The 23,169-nt window shown below is 41.6% G+C and overlaps 1 protein-coding gene across 1 annotated transcript; it reads left to right on the top strand.

The window, feature by feature from the left end:
- The first annotated feature begins 8,744 nt into the window (after positions 1 to 8,744).
- On the top strand, positions 8,745 to 22,934 carry zdhhc18a (zDHHC palmitoyltransferase 18a). Its single transcript, XM_080858278.1, has 9 exons — positions 8,745 to 9,889; positions 10,279 to 10,439; positions 10,743 to 10,892; positions 12,697 to 12,834; positions 16,841 to 16,892; positions 17,521 to 17,647; positions 17,884 to 17,996; positions 18,382 to 18,484; positions 21,086 to 22,934. The coding sequence occupies exons 1-9, from the start codon at positions 9,648 to 9,650 to the stop codon at positions 21,434 to 21,436; spliced, it is 1,437 nt and encodes a 478-aa protein (XP_080714404.1). The 5' UTR covers positions 8,745 to 9,647; the 3' UTR covers positions 21,437 to 22,934.
- Positions 22,935 to 23,169: the final 235 nt, after the last annotated feature.

Genomic DNA, 23,169 nt, shown 5'->3' on the forward strand with positions numbered 1-23,169 from the left:
ACTAGTGTGACAGCAGTACGATCCAAAGACACTTCCAGACTCAAATCCCGTGACATTTCAAGTAAGTGCCTGGTTCTCAATCAAAACATTTTTGTATGTCTTTTCCATAGCCTATAGAGGTGATTTCAGACAGGTTTGTCCTTTGCATGTCCTTTCAGATAACAGAGAGATTTCCATCACCATGTCACCAAAATCAGTTACACCGGAGACCAGTGTTTTATCCAAACCTGGAGGCATTTGTGGAGATTCAAGTGCTATCCTCACTGTTTCACAACTCAGGTTAAATTTTGAAGGACAACACTTACAAACCAGACACAAACTACTGTATAGTCCAGCTATGACCCACACAGGCACTTCAATAGTACTCTTTCATCACAAGTTACACTAGATGATGTTATTGGTTTTGTATGCTTTTTGTTACCATAACAGTAGAAATTATTGTTGGTTTATTTTTCAGTGAACAGAAGCCGACTGAAGATAAGCAGAAAATATGTGTAGGTACACTACAGGCGATCGAATACTGACCAATGTTTGATTGATTCAATGCTTTAAAAGAATACTCTGTTCTTCGTAGTGAAATATAGCCATGATTTAAGTTTGAGTGCTTCATAACTTTCTTAAAGAATGAGGCATGTTTTCCTCTGCCTTCTCAATACAGAATATCATGGAGGAACACCATGAAGTAATCAGAGATATCGTCACCATAGCGATAAATGATATGACGAGTATCATTATCCCTGCCATGCAGCAGTTCAAACGTGAGCTTCCGCCAGTTAAACAGAGCTCCTCTAAGGACATACCAACTGCTCATAATGACCACCTTAGCCATATTGAGGACACCAAACCAGACAACGGTATTTCACAGCATGCTAGTATTGCACCAGTTACCGGTTATCTGTCCTGTCTGTCCCCCATTAGTTTATATCTGAAGCTTGAGGAGCCAGACAGTAATGAGGTGGAATCATTCTTTTGTGGAAAACTTGGTATCCAAAACGCTGACCTGCTGAAAAGAGCTGAAAGTTTTATCTGGAAAGCAATACGTGAAGTGATGGAAGAAATACAAACCACAGGGTCCTCCTCTGTTGACAGAGTTGAGTCGGAGCCTCAGTGTAGTTCCGATGAATATTGGCATAATTTGAAATCAACAACATCCAGCGCGCATGAAGGATTTTATGACGGTGACAAAACACTCCCATCCGAACAGTCTGTTTCACTGACAAACCCAAACGCTCAGTGGGATGCTGTAGCCTGTAGAGAGGAGATGTTCATGGATCAAAGTGCCGAAAAAACACAACCGGTACAAGACAGTTGGAATCAAGTGAAAATCCAGTTCCCGGAGCCAAAGCTTTGCTCAAGTGTACACAGCTCCTTCTTCGACACAACACAGAGGAATCTGATCTATTCACAGTTTGTGGATGATATCCTGGTGAAAGTGTATTCCTTTGTTGCTGAGGAAAGGGTTGAAGGTGTTTCACAGAGAGAAACAACCAGCTCATCATTTTCATCATCATGTTCATCCAGGATGCACACCCAATGCCTCCCACTTCAGGCAAATAAATCCAACAGTACCCCTGTGTCGTGTGCTTCAACTGGATGGGAACAACATGTAGAGAAGGCTCAAAGAAATTCTAGCGTCAGCCCAAGACCCCTTCTTGGGCGGTCCAATAGACTGCTGGCTGCTATGCCACTGACTCCAGAGGAGGAAGTGACTGTTGCTGAAACCGGTCTGTATGCTGATGAAATGGTCATGGATATTATGAATCAGATCAAACATGAAACAGAGGAACAGTCTGGAGAAAGTTATCACTCTGAGACACCAGACTCGTTCACTTGGTCTGAGGAATCTGTAGTTATGAATCAGGATGTAGATGTTCCGCCGGTTGTAAAATGGAATCCTTTAAGGACATCAAAATTCCATATATATCATGAAGCAGTTGAGATTTCTCACCAAATTTTCCTCAGTATCAAAAGGCAGCTTGATCAAGGATATTCCAACAGTGAGACTGATGTTTCTAAAGCCATGGAAAAAGCAATTCTTTGTGAGTTTGTTGATTTTGTCCAGGACAGGCTCAGCAACATGTGTGGACCAAAGAAGTGTTCCATTACTAAAAATGCTGAAATGAAGAGAAATATGTCAGAGCACTCTCTAGGGTGTGAGTCATCTCAACCTGAATCACTGAAAGCGTCCGGGATAATGGCAAATGTCAAGATGCAGTTTGAAAAAGCAGCTCAACAGCCTGTTAAAGCTGTTCTTGAAAGTGCCCTTAGTGATTTTTTCTGTTGGGATGTCGATCCCTCTAAATGTGCTTCTATTGAAAATCTGCGATCATGCCAGAATCGTCTAAGAGCCATGAGTAAAAACCAGACAGACATGTCACACTTAGCCAGCGATATTATCTTGACTGTGTGGGAGAAGTTGATTGAAACCTCTGAGAAATCTGCTGCCTCTTGTGACAGTGAAGCAAAACTGAAGAACTTAATAATAGCAATATCTGAAATATCATCTCTCAACACTTGTGCTGCCCATGCAGACCCAACTGCATTTAGAGCTGAACTTGTCCTGGAGGGAATTAACCGTGCTGTTGAGACGAAGCTGAGGCAGTTTATCATTCAACAGTCTGTAGATGACCAGAGGGCAAAGGACAAGACTCCCTTGGTCAAAAAGACAGACAAAGTTCACAAATCTGTAGATGGCATAAATTGCTTCAGCAATCCAGTGAACAGTCGTGTGCAATATGTTCATGGTTGTGTGGCTTCCACACCCTCAGAAGGTGCATTTAAACACAGCCATGAACCCACCGCTTCGCAGCTCTCATGCTGCCCGAGCCCTCTTGTCAGCAGTTCAGAGCTTGACAACTTCCCTGGAACTCTTTCAAAATCAGCCATGCCACTTTTGAAGGACACTTATGGAGAACAAGTTTCAAACCTGAAGATAAAGAAGGACGTCAACACATGTCTAGCAGGTCCCACTTTTGAGGGTTTGGTGAATCAGCCAGATGCTAACGCAAGAGATGTGATTGTACAGAGCGTTGCTGTGGAAGAACTATTTCCATTATGCCAGGCGAGTTCTCTAGAGAATGAGCGGGACCATGTAAGGTCAATGCACACTCAACCAACTACAAAGCGACCAGAAGTTATTTGTCCAGGTTTTCCTGAACAGATAAATATTGTGGACAATGCAAGTGTAAGAATTCAGGGTAGTCAGATCAGTCAGCCCAACAACCTAGCCAGGTCCTCTGCTGCCGTGTTATGCCTTTTCAAACCCACCATTGAGACATTTGTGGCCAAAGTGGTAGACAAGTGCCTGCAGGGTTCAGAATTGATCACAAAACAGGCAGAACTATCCTATGAAATACAGATGCATCAACGTTTGAACACTCAGTGTGGCAATTCTGCAAAAGGGAAAAGGGAAAGAGAAAAGGTCTCACAGAGACACAGGATGCAGGGAGCCATACATGCTTCTGGATCATCCCATGGAGTGCTTTCTGACATGACTCGATCTGTGAAAGACTGTCGACCACACAGTGCTGCAGTACACTCAAGAGGTAAGTCTGTCATATACAGTTGAAAGCAGACGGCAACTGTTCATTTTTCACATGGATACATGGCACAGATTTTGTGATATGTCAGTTACCTTGTTGAAACTGTACTAATGGTATAGAATGGTTTGCTCAACATTCCTTCTGCAACTAAAAGTGGGCCCTAATTTAATAGACGCGACTGTGGGTTCTTAGGCACAACAAAGAAGGTCATGGCATAAAGCTATTTTGCTTACTAGTGCATATTCATTTGGTAATTTCATAACATGCCTGCAGAGCTAAGCTTCTTTGAGGGTAGACGACACCTCATTCTGGTGTGTCTGATAAAAAAGGTAGGCATTTCATTGAAATTGTATTGAGGTGCTCTGCCACTTCCTTTTTTGAAATGTAATCTGTATCTTGGTTTTCAATGCCTGACAGGCGCATCTAATCTAATCTGTACACAGTTTGACAGCATAACATTGACCACTCAGTTACTAAATTGACTGATCATCTGACTGAACAAAATATGTTAGGCTACGTAGGCTATGCAACTATGCTCTACATTGCAGGCAGTGAACAAAATAATCCAGTAGCCTTTTAGTCATCATTCAATGCTTACCAAAGGTGAGACAGAAATGTTATAGTTTTTTTTTTCAATTTTACAGTATAGTTTATACTCAGTTTAGACTACTCATCAATGCATCATCCTCCCACTTACCATTCCAAAATAGGATAAAATAGGATTGAGAGTCACTCCATTTAGAGAATTGTTATCGTGGAATCAATACTTTTCTACCGATCTTCTGTTGGAGTGTGCCTGGGATTTGTTTTTCCATTGACCAATGAGTATTTCATTATTTAGGAAGAAAATGCTCGAGAGATGACCTTATTGTTTTTGGTTTGTTGATTGATAAGGGCATATACAGTGCATTATTTTCTCCACTGCATAAACAATTACAGGACTTTTTCCCCCTTAAGATGTTAGGCTACCCATCCCTACTTATCTCTTAATTTATTCTACATAAATAAGTTCCCTAATATCTGATTGACCTATATGTTTAATAATGTAAAGACCACAGCAATGACTACACTTTGGTTGTTTGAACTGTGCTTGGCTTTTATAAATTCAACATGACTCATTTAATAATTTCACAATGATTTAACAGTGTAAATATTTCCATAAAATGCACTGTTGGACTTGAACCAAACGAATTGTAAATGGCTTGTCATCACAGCACATCAGAATTCCTGTTGATTGGCTCAAAAGACGCAAATTCAGCGGCACACCCACAAAGTAATATGCAAAGGGCTTCCCGCTACACTAGCATCCTGTGAGTGCATATATGCAAATAACAATTCTTCTTGACTCCTCCCTTTGATGTTGCACGGTTGCAGACCATCACGTGTAATGCACAGCTTGTTGCCTTTCAAACTAGGGCATAATACGGTGTATCATATTAGGCAGTATGTGATGAAATAACGGTTGATGGATATGACATACAATATAATGGAAATGATTGTGTAGGCTACTTAGTACAGTGTACAGTGTTGTTATAGGTTAGAAATCAACAACAAAACTTAACAAACAAATAAGAAACTGGAAATAACACCAAATAGGACTATCACACTGTAGTTCTGAGTGAGGAAAGTTTTTTTTAGACATAACGTAACTAGCAAAAGCGAGGAGGTATTTCATTTAGGCATTGTAGGAGATTAAAAATAGAATGGCCACCCCTGATGACATCACTGTGCCCCCATTATTGCATCATTTAATAGAATTAAGTGATCATATCTGCTACATGGAGGAAAGCCTCTGTGGTCCAAGGTAGGGGATAGATTGGTGGGACATTTTTTCAAATAATGTGTATTGATATTAAAATAATAGTGATTAATAACATTAATAGTTACCTTTAGTCCATGGTATTTGCATTTACTATTTGCCCAGTTGCACCTTATATCCTTAAATTAATTATCATTTCTATGTTGAAGTTTATGTGTTGTTTCATCTGTCTAAACAAAAGCATTAACTATGTGGGGAATATTCTGTATGCAATATGAACCATATGAACTTTCACATAAAACACAAAATAAGTTTGTAATAATAATGTAATTCTATCAATTTAACACATATTAAACTGTTATTTACATGTTGCACAATATTTACAAAATATTTCACATTTTGTTCTGCAGGGGAGAAACAAACTTCCGGACCCAGGCCTAGCACTGCACTTAATGTGTTGTGCTCAAGCCAGGACCTCCAAAGCCAAAGCAAATTCAGGGAATCTCGGACACAAACCAATTACGTGTCAAGAACACCCTTGCATCACCAAGATATGTTTTGGAAACTATTTCAAAAAGCCCAGTCAGATGTGAGCCCTGTCACTGATGGTTCTGGTAAAGGGCTCAGTCCTGTGAAGGTCAATCCTGTTAGACAACAGGGGAATGGAGACAAGGTCAAAAGCCCTTTGCCAGCCCCAGGCTCTGACAGGTCTATCTCAAAGCCTTTAACAAAAACTATCAAGGACATTATGGCTAAATTGCTGGTCAGCCTCTATTCTGATGGACCTTATACTCCTGGTGCTTCCAGTCCTATCCTTGATCCAACCACCTCAAATCTTCTTGACCGTGTGCTTCTGCAGATGGAGAGATTTCAGTATCAACTACTGGATGAAGTGGGTGCTGAACAGCTTTCCTCCACATATATTGACATACAGCAGGTTGCAAATGATGTCTATCAAGACTTGGTCAGTTACAGTGGCAGCTGTGAAAATTTGCATCTTGCCATTTCTGCATGTGAGGATCACTTAGTGAAAAAGATTGCAAGCTCACTGACCCAATCATTGTCCAGGAGTATCCAGAACACAGATTACCTCAGGTATGATAACCTGAGCACAGCCTCCACTCGACTGAGCTCCCTAGCGTCCACTACATTGAGTTCTCCAACCTCCTGGGTTACTGAGGATGCATGCACAATTTCTCAGGACATAACACTTAGATCTGTAGACCTAATATCAAAGCAGTCAAGTGCATGTTCCTTGGAGATGGCAGAAGACCTGATGGATGCAGTTATGGTTGAGCTCTATGCTGACCCTGACATGTTTGGCACCCCACGGCCAGACGCCCTGGACTGGCCCCAGCTTGCTATGGCTGAACTGAATCAAGCAGCAACAATGGTCTACAAATATATGTTAGAACAATGTGGCTCAGTGGAAAACCTCCAAAGCGCTCTGAGATCCAGGGAAAAGCAAGTGGTCACAACAATGGCAGGTGCAATAGCTTCACAAACCTACAGGTTAATCTCTACGAAGGAATCAAGTGACACCCCTTTGCTCGATCAGACATCTAATCTCAATGAATTCTCATCCATAAGCAGTTATCCACAGCTGTCTCCTGGCCAGTGTTCTATCTTTTACCAGACAGTATGGGATATCATCTCAACACTTATGCTGGAACTGTGTAAAAAAAAGGCACATGGACAGCATCTCACTCCTAAACTTTTTCTCAAGTCTCTGAGCTCACTCTCAGAGTGCCCTGGAGTAAAGATAAGTAATGATAAGAAACTATGTGACATCTCCAGTGATTCCTGTGCTATTGAACGGATTGTGCTTGGGGCACGACGAAGACTCAGTGAACATCCTCATTACTGGAGTGCCCTGGAGTCTTTGTTGATGGCCAAAGATGAGACCGCAGCTTGGAGAGTTGTGATTACTGTTGTCGAAGAAATATTGAAATTTGCATCACATCCATTTGGTGTCATCCCAGTTCCAGCCTCAAGCTTCTACCACGATGAAGCTGAAGGTGAGGCGACGCAAGGTCTGCCGCACAATTATGTATTCAGTTCTGCTGATGGCTCAATCAAGCATGCTGATCTCCACCAGGACTACTTAGATGTATGTAGTCTACGTGCTGGCTTGCCAGACGACCCCATCAGTGATATGACTCCAGTGTCACCTGTTAGTGTAACCAGGGGCTCTATCAAGTCAAGCACAGTTGGCTCAAAGAAAGTGATGTTCAGATCTTCTACACAAGTTGATTACGACAGTAAATCACAGGTTCCAGCCGCAAGAAGGTCTAAAATGTCTGATAAAGCAGAATACCCATCCAGTGGCTTGAGGGGCACTCGAGTGATAAGTGTCAAAGTAAAGAAGGTAAGGATGACACATTATATGGCCTTGTACATATTCATAATGATTTTACTTATTTCAATATTCACCCTGTCTGTCTTTGTGCCCTTTAAGCATTCTAGTAAAGGTAGAGCTGCAAGACCAAGGAGGTACACAAATGATGAGGTTAATCAAACTCATTCAAGTAAGGGGAAAAAATATCCAGTTCTCTCTAAGCTTTTTTCATTTAAATATCAGTTAAACCTCCACTTGAAAAAAATTGTAAACAAGAATTGTTTAGGCATCTTATTTGTAAATCTGTTCAATTTTCTATTTTTTTATTTTGTACATTTGTTCTAAATCTGCATAATGAACACAGTCCTATAATAATTTGCGACTTCTTATAATTCAAGCAATTGAATGCATTCCTAGCTAAATCGGTGGATTCTTTTGATTACTCTGACAATATCTGAAGTTATTGTAAGAATACAATTGTTTTCTTTGTATTCAAATAGGTCGCGATCGAAAAGACACGGAAATACAGGGAAATAGTCTTGGATCGCTCCTGGCAAAATTCTTTCACCGAAACTAAACAGTGACTTATTTCAAATAAAGTTCAGCAGCAGTGAAGTTGCCTGTGAGCTTCCACTTTGTGTCAAAAGTTTCCCAGAAATAAATCAACAGTATTATGTATGAACCAGATGGGTCGCTGCTGTTTCAAACATCACATGTTGCCTGGACAAGTATTTGCGTCTCCATCAAGTCTCCTCCACCAATGTTGTGTTCAATGCATGTCGTTGCTAGCCGACAACGGAGCCGGAGCTGCCAAAAGACGTGATTCTACCTCTAGCAGCTATCATATATATACCCGGCTAGCTACACTTTCTTGTCAAATTGGTCCTTATATTTCATCTTCGACGCGGGCACACATGCAGCAGACGATTTCTGATTGATAATGTGAGATAAATAACGTTAAAAGAGTCACAGCTAACGTTAAACAATTGTTGATGAAAGGCATAGACTGATTCCAAGAGCTAACGTTATGCTATGTTCCTTGTTAGCTGCTATACGGGTAACGTTATGCCTGTTATTATCCAAAAGCCAGAAGTAGTGACGCCTCTACTCTAGCTATCTGTCTAGTTAGGATTCCAACCGTGAATGTCCTAGCTATTTCAAAAAAATCTTAAATATCTTAAACTAACATAAACGCGCATTCAGTCGACTTCATGATGAACAAAACGTAAATGCTAACGTTAGCGAAGTCGCGTTTGCTTATTGGTGGACAGGATTGTGTTCAGTCGTTGTTTGTGCATTGGATAGCAGTCAAGCTCTCCTGGCAAGGATAATATCACCAACACAGTTTGCTGTGAATAGGATGCGTGGACAGAATCTACTTTAAATGAGTGACCGTTTAGAAATTGTTCGAGATCTCTTCAGATCACTAATTGGCAACCGTTATAGGCTCTGCAATATTCGGTAACTTAGTCGGCTATCCTTTATTAGCGTAGAGCTTGATATCAGTTCGCGTGCTGGCTAAGCGTAAACAATCATTTTAGCGGTAGCGTAAGGCTAGCAAAATTAATAACGATTTCTAAATGATCCTTCAGTGTGTCCAGTTAGTTATCTTAACATCTTGGAGCTTGCTAGTTAGCTAGCAGTAGAACCGGTATCGGCTATATTAGCTTGCGAAAGTAGCTGAAGGTATGTAGCCATCGTTATATTAGTTGTAGTTCACGTCATGTACGATCTACTTCCCGTCTCTCATTACCAAGTAGGTTTCTAGCTTACAAGCGAGTTGTTGTCCAATTTATTAGAGCAACATAATTATACTATTTACGTTATCTCTGTGTTAAGTGACATATTGTGTATTAGCTAGATAGCAAGCTTGTTTGTCAGTCATTTATGTGTTAACATCAAAGCTAGCTAACTCATTGTGTGCATTGCAAGTTCATACATGTCAGTATTCGTATTTGCCAGATAGTGTAGACATCAAGTCAGGCACTGAGTTAACCTTTCTCAAACCATGAAAAACTGTGAATACCAACAAATTGATCCACGGACACTGACTACACCAACTGCAACACCTACGTCAACGCTACCGCTTGCTAGTAAAAATGTCCAGCGACAGCGGAGAAAGTGGGAAGTGTTTCCCGGGAGGAATCGTTTCTTTTGTGATGGACGGATTATTGTTGCCCGTCAAAGCGGTGTGCTTCCATTGACTCTTGGCCTTATCCTTATCACCAGTGGCCTATTTTTTATATTTGAGTAAGTAAAGTATCGTCATCATGTGATTTACTCATTACTTTCATTTGCCATTTTACATGTAAGCGTAGCTTTCATTGTACCGGTGTTGTTCGCTAGATCAAAGTGGAACTCAGTGCAGCTTTAATCGATTAAACATTGCTAGTAGTGTTGGAGAAATATGGAACGAATTTGAAGTCATGTGAACATGAGCACATTTAGGTGTCTGCTTGCCACATACTCCAGGGTGTAACCTACCAGTAGCTTTGCGGAACAATAATGTGTGGCGATGCTGACGTTGCTCCATTTATACCTACAAATTGCTGAATTGCTTTTGACAATTTGTTTTTACTCTCTTGGTACAACTATATAAGCTGGTAACGTTAACCTTCTTGTCTGTTCCCTGTTCTCAGCTGCCCCTTTCTGGTGGCCCATCTGACTGTATGCATCCCGGTCATTGCTGGAGTGCTGTTTGTGTTCGTGGTCTTTTCTCTCTTACACACCAGCTTCACAGACCCTGGCATATTGCCGAGGGCCTTGCCAGATGAGGCTGCCGACATTGAGAAGCAGATAGGTAATAGTCTTAACTTGGTGGTTATAGTGGTGGCAGGGGGGGTCAGGGATTGGTGTACCATCTGTGCCCCTAAAGTGTGGCAGCAGGACATGGTGTGGGCCAGTATGTTAAGATCCAGACCAGCTCATTGCTGTCCTGTCATGCTTAACACAGTGTTTTTGTGAAAATCCAGTGATGGATATTGAACATGTTGTGGCAAAGCAGTAATTCATATTTCTGGATGTACTGATTCTCAGTGTGTGACTCGTGTGTGTGTGTGTGTGTGTCTGTCTGTCTGTCTGTCTGTCTTCCTCCCCTTTGAAGATAACTCAGGCTCCTCCACCTACCGCCCACCACCACGAACGAAGGAGATCCTCATCAATGAGCAGGTGGTTAAGCTAAAATACTGCTTTACCTGCAAAATGTTCCGGCCCCCTCGCACATCACACTGCAGCCTGTGCGACAACTGCGTGGGTAAGACCACAGTCATGTCGCCTGCCATGACAACAGCCAATGCTAATCTGTTTCTTTCAAGCTGTTCACCAGTAGCGTACATAAATATTTATTTGGGTGTGCCTGTCGGATAAAAGGTGATTGTGAGCAAAACGCAATCTGTAGATGAACCATAACAGTTTTACACTTGTTTTAAGATCTTATTTAAACATTTATTAGAGTATTTGCCAACTATCAGGTTCTATACATTGTATCTATAGCAGACTTCTGGTTTTGTTTACTGTTGCTTAGCAATGTGTGATTGTTTCAAGAAATTGGTGGTGGAGGTGAGCTGAAACATTATTTCTCCATTTAATTCTACAATGATTTCCTCATTAACATTATAGCTAGCACTGTTGCGTAAAAGGAATGTCAAACTTTGAGTTGTGGTGACTGCAATGGTCTAGTCACTAGACTAGTGCAATAGTGTAATTGTCAACCCACTTAACATATGCAGCATTGAACATGGAACAACATCACATCAGATTTTCTTAGACGGCTCTTTCTGACAGCTGTTGTCTATTCCTTAATCAATGCATGGGCTCTTTAAAAACTTTGACATTTAGCATTTTTAATTAAATATCTGAGTGATCTGTCGCTGACTGCCAATTAAATAGCATTAAGGTAGGGCCTGTGCTAACGCCACCCCACGCTCATTTGAAATCTGAACTTTCATTACCAGGAAGTCTCTTTGTTCATATTTTGTGATTTGCAGCTAATGCATTTGAACGATTATGCTGGAAACATGTTTCTGGGGACTCTAGAGGCCCCCAAGCAAAAGTCATTATTGGCCCCCTATCCCTACCCCCTGACCCCTACAAAGGTTATCTGTTCAAAGAACCTTTTATTTTTTAAAGTACAGAACAAATATATACAGTTATATATCAATTGTAGTAGTGAAACATCTGTGCATGCACGCCAAAAGCGTTGCCAATCATACTTCAGGCAATGTAACAGATTCTTCTGTTTCTATTCTTTGTTTTTCTTCTTCCACTTCTATCGCCTGTGCTTTTATTTTGAGTTGTATGAGTATTCCAGGTAGTTGCATTTCAGGGTGTTGCTGTGTTGTAGCTTAATTTCGAAGCTCCTAGCAAGCTAATGGTGTCGGGAACCCTTAGGGGAGTTGGACCAGGGGGTTAAGAACATGTCATTGTAGTCTCGTGCACACATTTTTAGATTTCAAGGGGGTTCTAAGCCCTTCCAGCTTGTGCCCATTGCTATAACACCCATTACATTTACATTAGTGTTATTGTAGTAGACATTTAAGATAAAGGGCCCTTTACTTTTGTCCTAGGGGAATTTCTTTTTTGCTAATATGCTAATAAAATATTCCCCCCCTGAGATCAGAGCATATGGCCCAAAAGCCATTTGTCTCTAATCAGGTTTACTTATCGCTGCTGGATATTTCCCAGGGCATTTGGAACTGCTTTAAAAAACAATATAGGCTGCTTATGAATGCAAGTGTCATCCCATGCATTTATTGTAGGTGCATGAAAAATAATAGCCCATTTTCTCAAGAATAATGTTTGAAATAACACGCACGCCGTGAGTGTTTACTTTTGAAGCTGAGGGGGGTTGCTGGGTTCAACAAGTTCCTATTACAATGTGTGACACAGTGTGCAGATCTGATAAGTCATTGTATATTTGTAACAGACAAAAAGCTGTAAGACCAATACTGCAATAAATTAACCACATCCTTGTGTAATTTCTTAAGGGACAAATCTTGAGTTCCATACATCAGTGTGTTTGGCTGTTACATGTGTGTGGTTTGATATTACGTTCACAGAGAGGTTTGACCATCACTGCCCTTGGGTCGGAAACTGTGTTGGCAAGCGAAACTACCGCTTCTTCTACACCTTCATTGTGTCCCTCTCTTTCCTGACCTCCTTCATATTTGGCTGCGTGATCACCCATCTCACATTGCGTAAGTGTGTTTTGAGTCACCCATCACACCTTTGTTTTGACTCATTTGCTGAGCCCATACACACCTTTCCACTCAGCTGCCACACCACACCACACACACCAGACACACACACAGACACACAAACCTACGTATGCAAGTAGGGCACATTTAGTTCAGTGCTGTTACTGTTTTCAGCTCTTTCTCAGCTTAGCACAGTAGGTGACTAATCCATAAAAGCCTGTGCTCCATGTTGTAAACAGTGATGCAGTTAATATTGTATTTCTCAAATACGTTTTCTGTGATCATTTAGGCAACCTCATGTTATTGTGAAGTCAAGTTCTAAAACGAAAAGTCCCCCCCAAACGTACTGCACACATGTCCCACACAAACGTACTACTCATCCCATATTTGGTCTGTTTGCATCGGGTCACCCTAGCTGTTCTGTATAGGGTACCAAACGGCACTCAAAAATAAATACATACAAAGAAATTCAAACAGACAATAAGAACACCACTATCGACCTATCAGGCTACTACCCCATTAAACCAAAATAGGTTTTACAGTCTACTGAAATAATAACATGAAGGATTGTGTTGCCCCATTCTCTCTCCCTGTGATTTGTTTTCATTGCACCTGAAAACCCTTATAGTGACGTTATGAAGGCTATAGGCAATAGTTTACGAAAGAGGTGGTGGAAGGCAACCAGTGTCGGAAGCAGAAGAGAAAAGGAAACATTCTTACATTAGCCTAGACAATGTGTGCATAACTTATAGGCTAGATTAAACACTATAAGCCTAGTCTATGGTCCAAAAGCTAACACTAGCCAGCATCTAAGTTAGTTAGTGCGTGGATTGTTCAACACATCAGCCTCTCCTGGTCTGTCATTCCTCAAAGTACAAAATTATATAGTTGCCAACTTTCAAGGCTGACTTGGTGTGAGAATCAGTAAGATTGACAGAGACTGACCAAAACAGGTGTATTTTTTTGGCGTGAGCTGCATTCAAGTAAATGGAGTGTGTTGTTCTTGCTAGCGAGACAAGACAGGACAGAACAGCGTGTCGCAGCCCTGGCATGTCTTGTAGCTCTCTTAACCTTGACACAGCTCCATTTCATTTAGTGCAATATTTAATGGACATTCTTTTGTAATAACAGTACAGTAACAATATCAGGTTCACGTCACTTCAGGTGTGTACCAACCAGTGGCGGCTGGTGTTTTTTAAAGTGAGGGAGGAAGAACTGTGCGCCTGGTTGCCATTGGCCTGCTTATTCCGTTGGTGGTATGTGAGATACAAGTTGTTTCAGGGTGTTTTTGTGGCCTACAGTACTACAAAATAGCAGGCAGGGATACAATTGATACAAAGCCACCAGTTTGGCACCATTGTACTTAAAAAGCTAGTGGGCAGCATATCTTTGGACTAGACAAAGCCAGATTAAATGATGCAAAGCCAATAAGTCAAATCAGGCCTACTCTTGATTTGAAAAACTAAATTTTAAATGTTGGGCCTACCATTTGGCCTATTTCCCCCCTTAATTACTAAAGCTATTAAGGTTATTATATTTGACTAATTTTATTTTCAGCTGAAAAAAAAAAAAAAAAATTAAGACACAAGACCAAAAGTGATGCCATTTAAAATGCATCATGCTCTGAATCATTCACTAACATCCTTTCCACAATATTAAACAACAAGTAACAAAGGCAACAAGTAAGAGAACATTATTTCAGAACTATTAACATTAACATCAGATTATGCCAGATTATAACAGCTATCACTCAAAGTAGCCTAGTATGAGGCCAATGCCCAAATTACAAGTAGGCTAATTACGAAACACATCGCGTTCTGAAACATTCATTAACAATTTCCATTCAGAATTTCAGCTGAACGTGAACAGTCAGACTAACAATAGGCATATGAACGATTTAAACAAAACAGTACAGCCGATTGTTTTTTTATGGTACCAGTGAGCTATAAGTATTTCGCCTACCAGTGAGCATTATACGGTAGCGGTTTTACGTTTAGTGACATGGATTTTTGGAACAGGTTTCCCGGTTGTTTTTGATACTAACCTTCTCTCTGTTGCTCAATGAATGAAACGGTTTGTTCAATAAAACATGAACAATATCTTCGTTCTCCATTGCACGTCCTCTTTATTTGCAATCTTTCTACAACAATCTTTAAGGGTGACATGTTATCGATAATATCCTTCTGCAGAATGGTTGAAGAGGGAAGCTTCTTTCGGTATTAATGTCGAATCCCCTCCCTCCAACGCCAAATCCGTTGTTTATTGGTTAAGCGATGTTGGCGCAGACTCAGACGCTAGGGAGGTCTTTCCTCCCCTGGGCAATGTAAGTCAACGAGCCCCAAGAACCGCCAGTATCAGAGACAGATTCCATTGATTTCAATGGGAGCCAAAGGGAGGACGTCCTCCGTGCAGTAATTTCTTGTTAAGATAGGGGGTGCTAATGTTATTTCAACTCAGGGAAACAAATTATAATATGCATAGTATTAAATACTGATATCAAACTGCATTTTTAAAGGAGTTTAGTCAGTTCAATTTCAAAAATACATTCTCAAAAAGTTTGGGGAGGTTCTTCCTCCGTTTCCTCAATGGAAGAACCTCCTCTGGTACCAACCATACACAGTAGAAACGGCTTTCATTTATCATCTTGGTAAAAATTACAAATATGATAATACAGCCTAAGCCACCATTAATCAATACAGTATCAAACAAGTTGGCGACATGTCTTTTTAACTGAATATTTTAAAACAAAGAATCTAAGGATTAGCAAAATATGTTATTTGCCACTGAATCTATGTAACATATACGGTATAGGCCTTTAAGTTGCTTTAGTTGTTTGCATTAACACTTGTGTGACTTGTTTTTGTGTTATTGGTTTGTACTAATTATGCGTTGTGTTTATAGTCATTAATTATGTTTGTATTAAGAAATTCAAATTTATAGCAATATTAATGTTTATTTTAATTTGGGCTAGTCTTATTCATTTTGGGCAACCAAACTTTGAAGAATGCCTGCCCGAAGGACTACCTGGGATTTAGAAATTTTGCACACCCTGTACATAACGTAGCAGCATCGCCTTACACGTTAGTATTCTTAAGCTTAAAAAAAAAATGTTTTACCACTAAGATGATAATCTACCTCAACTTGTTTGTGGTGAGCCTCAATGTGTCTTGTCATTGTCTCGTCTTAGTCATGGACAAAAGGTTTATGATGAACATATTTAGTCATCATTTTTGTCATCGAAATTAGCGTTATTAATGCGACTCCGCATAGATGTACACTGAATCCTGACCACTGCAAATTGAATGTTCTAGTAATCTCTCTGAGAGTCCATTGTTGCTACATCTTGTCATCTGATCTAAATGTGATCTGATCATGACAGGTGCTGGTAGGTGGCAGCCTGATGTTGCCTTACCTTGCATTAGGTAGTGTGTTCGAGACCATACATGTTTCCAGTCAGCATGAAACAAGGCTTCATTGTTGTGTTCAGGAGTGTTTTGGGGTGTTTTTTGTTCTTGTTTTGTTCAGTGGGTGTGGTTTTAAGGGCTTGCAAGGAAATGTTTTGTATTGGTTTTGTGCAAATGTAATGCAGGAAAAAAATATTGTCAACTTTAAATCCTGGGTTAAGTTATATTTTAAAAAGTATCACAAGTGTTTTCTAGCCTGTAAAAGTGTGTTACCAGACCTAAGTTCGCCCTGTGAATAAATAGGCATTCATTGGAGATTGATTCCAATCGTTGCATACCAATAGGAATAGACTTTGGGTTAATTTTGAAATCCATCTTGCAAACATCAGTTCCAAACTATAATCGCAGCGACAACTGAGCTGGGAACAATAGGCGGGTGGAGCCAGGCTGGTGTTTCACTGGAAATGTCAAACTGAATGCATCACATGAAATAATTTCGGTTGATGTTAAGAGTTATAATGCATGTTTAGTTAATTATGAATAATATGCCACTTCTCTTAAATTGAATCACGGATGGATGGCTTTTCCTTTTCCTTTTCCAGGAGCCCAGGGAGGCAGCGGTATCCTCAATGCTGTTCAGCAAAGTCCTGCCAGATATCCTTTGCCCTTGGTCCCTTCTCCTCTCTCTCTCTCCTCCTCTCTCACACGTGGACACACACATGCTCCTCATTTCAGCACACTCTTCTCTCTCCCGCCAACGTGTACCCAAACAGAGCTCATTCAGTGTACCACGTCTATTCTCTCCCTCTCCACTCAGTCTTAATCCCACTCACCCGTAATTGGATTAGGAGTCTGGCTAAGAGCTAGCATTCATGACGCTGCCCATGTTGACTGCTGACAGGAAGCCGATTGCAGCCTCCGACATGCAGCTGTTCCTCGCTCTGAATTTGGCCCAGACGTCAGCACCATGTGGTTTTGTCTGTTTGCCAGTGTTAAGGTTAATGCTGGGCTTACTCCAAGTTTATTGCCCCTTTTAGGCGGTTGAGCAGAAGGCAATTCATTTTTCCCTCCTGAGCGTTTTTGCTGTGTGGAGGTTTTTTATTCTTGAGCGAAATAATCTTCTTGGGATGCTTAAATCTCCTGTGTAGAACCCATATTGAGCCTTCTAAAGTTCTCAAGACCATTAAATATAGTATAATTTTATATAATTAAGCTGTTACTTGATAATCAATAAATGTGTTTTAATTATTAATAAAGGTATAGATGCTAATAGATTTCACAGTTTAAACCTTAACTCTTTTTGCACTATTGTGGAGTTGGTGGTCTGCTTTTTCTCCATATGGTCTATTTTGGGCCTGTCAGGCTTCCATACGTATTTGGCAGCCTCAAACCTCACCACCAATGAGGATGTGAGTATGATCATGTCAGAAAATGTACATTTATCAGCAGGTATGAAATAATATCTTCACAGTTTTTGCTGTTTGTTTCTTTGTTGTGTTTATGACAGTGATGAAATGGACTGAAAAAAATTAACATGTGTTTAACACTATATACGTATATCAAGATAACATTAGACTGAAAAATTGGAATGTTTTCCTGAATCGAGGAGTTATTGATTGCCGTAACATTTGTGTCTTATCTGCAGATTAAAGGGTCATGGTCGAGCAAAAGAGGGTTAGAGGACTATAAGAATCCCTACAGCTACAACAACATCTTCACCAACTGCTGTGTGGTGCTTTGTGGACCCATGCCTCCCAGGTAAGGACTGAAGTCTTCCCTCCTGTAGTTTTACTGCACTTTAACTGGATTATAGATAATTGGGCCTACAGTTTGGTCATTTAATTGCGTTAGAGGTCACTGGTCCTGTTTTGTTGTTGTTGTTGTTGTTGTATTCAAACTTGTCAAGAAACTAATGAAAAAAAAGAACCTGCTAGAATGACCTAAGTCTGATCAATAAGGCTAGTTTGTAATTATTTGTTTATTTATGATATGGTAGATAGATTTTAATAGCAGCCAATATTGCCTTCTGTTTAAGCCCCTATTGACTCTGTCCCAGCTGGTGTACTGCTATAGTGCCCTATATTTTCTGTCTTCATATTTGGGGTTGATTTGTGTCCTCGTGTCCCTCCTCTGTGCTCTCCAGTATGATAGACAGAAGAGGTTTCTTGCCTCCAGAGGACACTCCACCCATCATCACCGCAGAGCAGGAGCTGCCGCCTTTCTTGTCCAAGAACGACACAAACATGGTAGGAGCGCCATCTAGAGTTACCTTTAGGACATCGACCTGACAGAGCTTGAAAGGCTCCTCACAAGCTTCGCCTCAGATCCTTGCAATACTTAGTTTTGTGATGGGAGACAGCAAACAAACTTTTGTAGACAGTTATTTCACTCCAGTGTAACTGTTGGGGAAAAGCTTGAGCCCTCTGAAGTATTACTACTGTGCTACCTGTGGATGGACCTTGTGTCCAGCGTACAGATGCAGTCAGTAGACCCATAGAGTACTCAGACTGGGTTTTCTGTGGTTACCTTCTGTGGATGTCACTACATGTCATGAAGAGATAGCTGCTTGTGTAGACACATATTTGGCCTCTCTTTGGTTCACCTACTATGGAGAAAATGAGATTTAGCTCCTCGATATGCCGGCATGATCTTGACTCCGAACTGACATCTTTTGCCACAGATCACACAGATTCATGTTACCCTACGGAAATCAGCAGGCTTCCTAATTGATCCCAACATAAATAAACATTGAAATAAAAAAAACAAAGCAGTCTGGCTGTGGGCAGGTTTAAGCTGTATGAGCTAGTAACACCATGTACAGATAGAATTTTTACACAGTTCTACGGAAAAATTGAGTACATCCCTGAGTAAAATCCGTATTTTCTATTTAAAGTAAAGTAAGTATGAAAAGTAAATACCACCCCTGCAGCAAAGGAACATTTAAAAATGAGGATTTCTTGAAATACGTCTGCACTGTTTAAAAAAAAGCAGTAATTATGCCATATGCAAAAGTTACACTTGAAAGTCTCAGAACATAAATGTGTTAGTCCTCTATTTGTAAACTCGTAAAGCATTTGATGTGGCCAGACCTGACTCCTCAAATGTTGTGGCAGCTCTTAACAAGCAGAAACTCCACTCAGCACCTGACCAAGCAGCAAAGGGCTTTAAAAAGATATAAAGGCATTTCTAGCTTGCAATTTCCTATGACTGAAATGCGGAAGGAAGATTTATCTGACACAGGTGTGTTGGTTCACCATTCCACTGTGCAGCGCTGCATGCACAAACAGGAAAACATCATACGAATTAATTAATTCCTGTAAATATGTGCAAATCCAGAATGTAAATGTCATGCAGACAGATAAGAAAAGGAAACAACAGAAGAATGATTCAAAGTATAACTCAAAATACAGCATGAAGTACTTCAGGAAGTGCAAATAGTTGCTTTTTTAATGTCCTGCACTGAGAGGAGTGTTACTTAGTAGGGTGTCCAAACTTTTGCTCAGGCCACAGTTTCTCATAACTTAATAAGGGGTAACTTCACTTAAACATTTGAGCAAGGCCTCATTGTTTCATGATGTGCCCAATCCTTTGTATACAACCATTTATTGTAGGACAGGCATGTAACAGGATGTGTTGTCACCTTATCCATGTCAAAACAGTGTGTGTATTCTCTATATCAGCTGTCTGTAAGTGTGTGTGTCCTCCTGCTCCCGCACTCATAGCTAGTGTTATGTTGTGTTGTATAATCCTGCCCCCACAGGAGGAGAACTGTCAGGACTTTGCCCTGTCCTGCACTGGCTGATGGGAAGTATGCCCTCTCCGCTGGGCATAGGAGGGGGCAGCAGGGATGGTAAGGGGGTGAGTGAGGAGATAACAGGGTGTCATGGTGCCCACCCGCCTGTCTGCCCACTCTCCTGGCTCTGCATGCCAAGTCTGGTGCTCCATCCCTCCCTCACTGCGTGCTGTCTCTCTCTCTATCTGCTCCTCTCCTCTCTCTCTCTGTCTGTCTGTCTGTCTGTCTGTCGGTCTCGCTGTCTCTCACGCGTGCGCTTGTTCTCACTCTCTCACTCGTCATGGTTATGTCACTCCCTGTTTCCTCAGCTTGTCAGAAGCTTGCTGAAAAGTGGGACTCCTGGCGGACTGTAGCCCCTCTCTGCCGAGGCAGCAGACACAGCATTGAGGCTTAATCCCCATACCCACGCGCTGCACATTCACAATGCTCATTGTGCTCTTACGGCCGATCAAATGCCGTCAGTCAAGGAAGAGGTCGATCAGATGACCCTTGAAACTCCCACATTGAAATATTGTATGATGTTTCAAAGCAGAACATTTTACATTGTTTAAAAATGTAAATGGTCATTTATTGATAGATTTTTCAAAACATTATGAGGTATTAAATAATTTTAGATTTTGTAGATGTATTTTCTCTGACAAGGTCTAAACAGCTCAGCTCAATGTGTAAGCAAGGCCTCGATTTTTACAACAGATTTTTTTTTTCTGCAGTTTTTTTGTGACCTTGACGAAACTATTCTCTAACACTCTTTACATGGTCTGTCCATTACTAGAGCTCTGATTATTCATGGTGATGTGGATTTATTCTTGTTGTTTATTATTGTTTTTGAGACAATCGTAAACTCCTCACTCTCATCCTGCCATGCTGTCTTCTTCAGCGCACTGCCTCACCAGACTCACCCTTGCACATCCTGCGCTCTCTTCACTCCGCTAACCAACCTTCTCACCTCACTCTCACCCCACTCAGTCACTCACCTACTGCTCACTTACTCTCCCTTTGTCTTGTTTTCTCTTTCCTTTTCTTCTCCTTCTCCCCCCCCCCCATCTCTGCACAGTGCACGCAAGGCACCAAGGAGCTTCTTGAGACTGTGGCTCACTCCCCCATGTTTCAGAGCCAGTGCTCGCCCGTCACCCCCAAGACGGTCCCCGTGAGCCCCAGCCAGCAGGACATGCGCCCGATCACCGTCTCCAGCCCGCAGGGGTCCCGTGCCCCCTTGCCCTCAACACCCACTGGTTGCTCAGGGCATCAGGCCTGCCAGCCCCGGGAGACGCCACCTTCCCCCCCCTCGAAGGGCTTCCTCGCCCGCAACACCAGCTGCATGCTGGGCAGCCCAGCCTACCTGCACCCTCACGGCACCCTCATCTTCAGCGAGTCCTCGGAGCTCGGCTTCCTGCCTCTGCCATAGAGTCTCCGCGTACCAAACACACGCTTCAACCTACGGACACTGAACACTGCCTAATGTGGTTACAATAACGGCCATTGAATGCTCTGTTCCACCCTCACCCCAATCCCCTTCCTTTTGGCTTGATTAGTGTCTCAAGCCTGAGAATGTGGTACTTGGTTGCCACCCTAAACACAGACTACAAGGGTTTTCCTCCCCAAAGCACCGAACTGTTAATATATGGGTACTGTAACCCTGTACACTGAACTGAACACTTTGTTTCTCCCTTAAACCCCGAACTCTGAAGTCGGTCTAAGCATGCTCTCGGCCACACACTCAAAGAGAGAGAGGTGCTGTTCAGAAAGCCATTGTACATGAACTGTAGATTTGGCACACTGCCCTGGCTGCCAGCACACTGACTCCAGAGGACTGCTGATGGCATCAGGGCATGGCTATGGGCACGATGTGTTGTCTGTCTTGAGTTGTTATTGTTGTTATTATTATTATTATTATTATTACTACTGTTATTATTTCTATTTCATTTTCAAACTCAGGATTCTCTCGTGAGAGATGCCATATATCCTTAAATCCCAGTCCCAGGATTCTTAGTAAGGAAAGTGACAGTAAGCGACTGTATCCACACAAGCCTCACCACAACACTAAAGCACAAAACAAAACATTTTCACAAGCTTTTTTCTCTCCCACCCTGATGCATGTCACCGGGACCTTCACAGTCACAGAGCCTCTGAGTAAGGCTGTCCTGAGCCACCTGAAGCAGCCTTTGCACCGTCGCTGGTCAGCATCTGCCCCAAGCATCCCAATAAGGCACTTTAACCCTGGTGAAAGTATACTGCTGGATAGGACTGGGGGTGCACTCCAGGGATGTAGGGATCCTGTATCCTCTATCTGTAGGGATCTCTGCTCTTTCCATCTATCCCCAACCCTCCCTCTATGGATTGTTCTTTCTGGCTTCTGGTCCCTCCAAGATGGTGATGTCAGGACGGGTTCACTGGAGCAGATGATTTCACTCATTGTTTGTGGGACTCCGATATCTGTCCCTGACTGTTGGGATCACTGATGTTGGGCTAATAAGAAATCGGTTGATGTGTGTGAGGTATGACAGGTTTGTACTTTTCTAGGTCAGGGATGTACAGTGTTAGGTTTTCTGCCCAACATTTTCTGCTTTAACAAATAATGCCCACCATGTTGTGGACTGATGTGTATATTTGCTTTTTTTATATTCTTGTCTGAATTATGTTACGGGCTACTACAGGAAAATAGGATACAAGCAACTGAGGAAACCGTATGAAATGTAGAGTCTGCTTAGCAGTACACTGATGATGCAGAATTGAAACTGGAATGTTGGCCTTCTTACGCTCATACTCATGATGTTGATGATGATGATGATTTTTGTAATTTAATTGGTTACCCAGCACACAACACCACACCTCTGGCCACCACTGTCCGTTCACCTTCCCCCCTCTCTGTAACCCGAGGCCTGTGTCACACAGTTCCCTGTCTCATCCCACTCTGGGTCAAAATGACTTTTAGGATGAGGAACAGACTTGCCACTGCCAACATGTATTTGCTGCCTAGTTTTGATGGGACAGTAAATAGATTTAAACAATTACGACTGTGTCTAGTCTTCTTGTCTGTCAGATGCTGAGTTGGAAAGGCTGCTGCTGCTGATGTGGCGCAGGTTTATGAAGCCTCCATTCAGCATCGCTCTGCTGTTTATGTCTTAGGCTTCCATGAAC

Source organism: Sprattus sprattus (assembly GCF_963457725.1).
Source record: "Sprattus sprattus genome assembly, chromosome: 19".
NCBI classification, from domain to species: domain Eukaryota; kingdom Metazoa; phylum Chordata; class Actinopteri; order Clupeiformes; family Clupeidae; genus Sprattus; species Sprattus sprattus.

What these genes read in the sequence shown, in the direction of transcription:
- zdhhc18a (XM_080858278.1), top strand. Translation starts at nt 9,648, where the DNA reads ATGAAAAACTGTGAATACCAACAAATTGATCCACGGACACTGACTACA. An exon ending in CGACATTGAGAAGCAGATAG is followed by an intron (nt 10,440 to 10,742) that starts GTAATAGTCTTA and finishes TCCCCTTTGAAG; the next exon opens with ATAACTCAGGCTCCTCCACC. An exon ending in CCAAGAACGACACAAACATG is followed by an intron (nt 18,485 to 21,085) that starts GTAGGAGCGCCA and finishes ATCTCTGCACAG; the next exon opens with TGCACGCAAGGCACCAAGGA.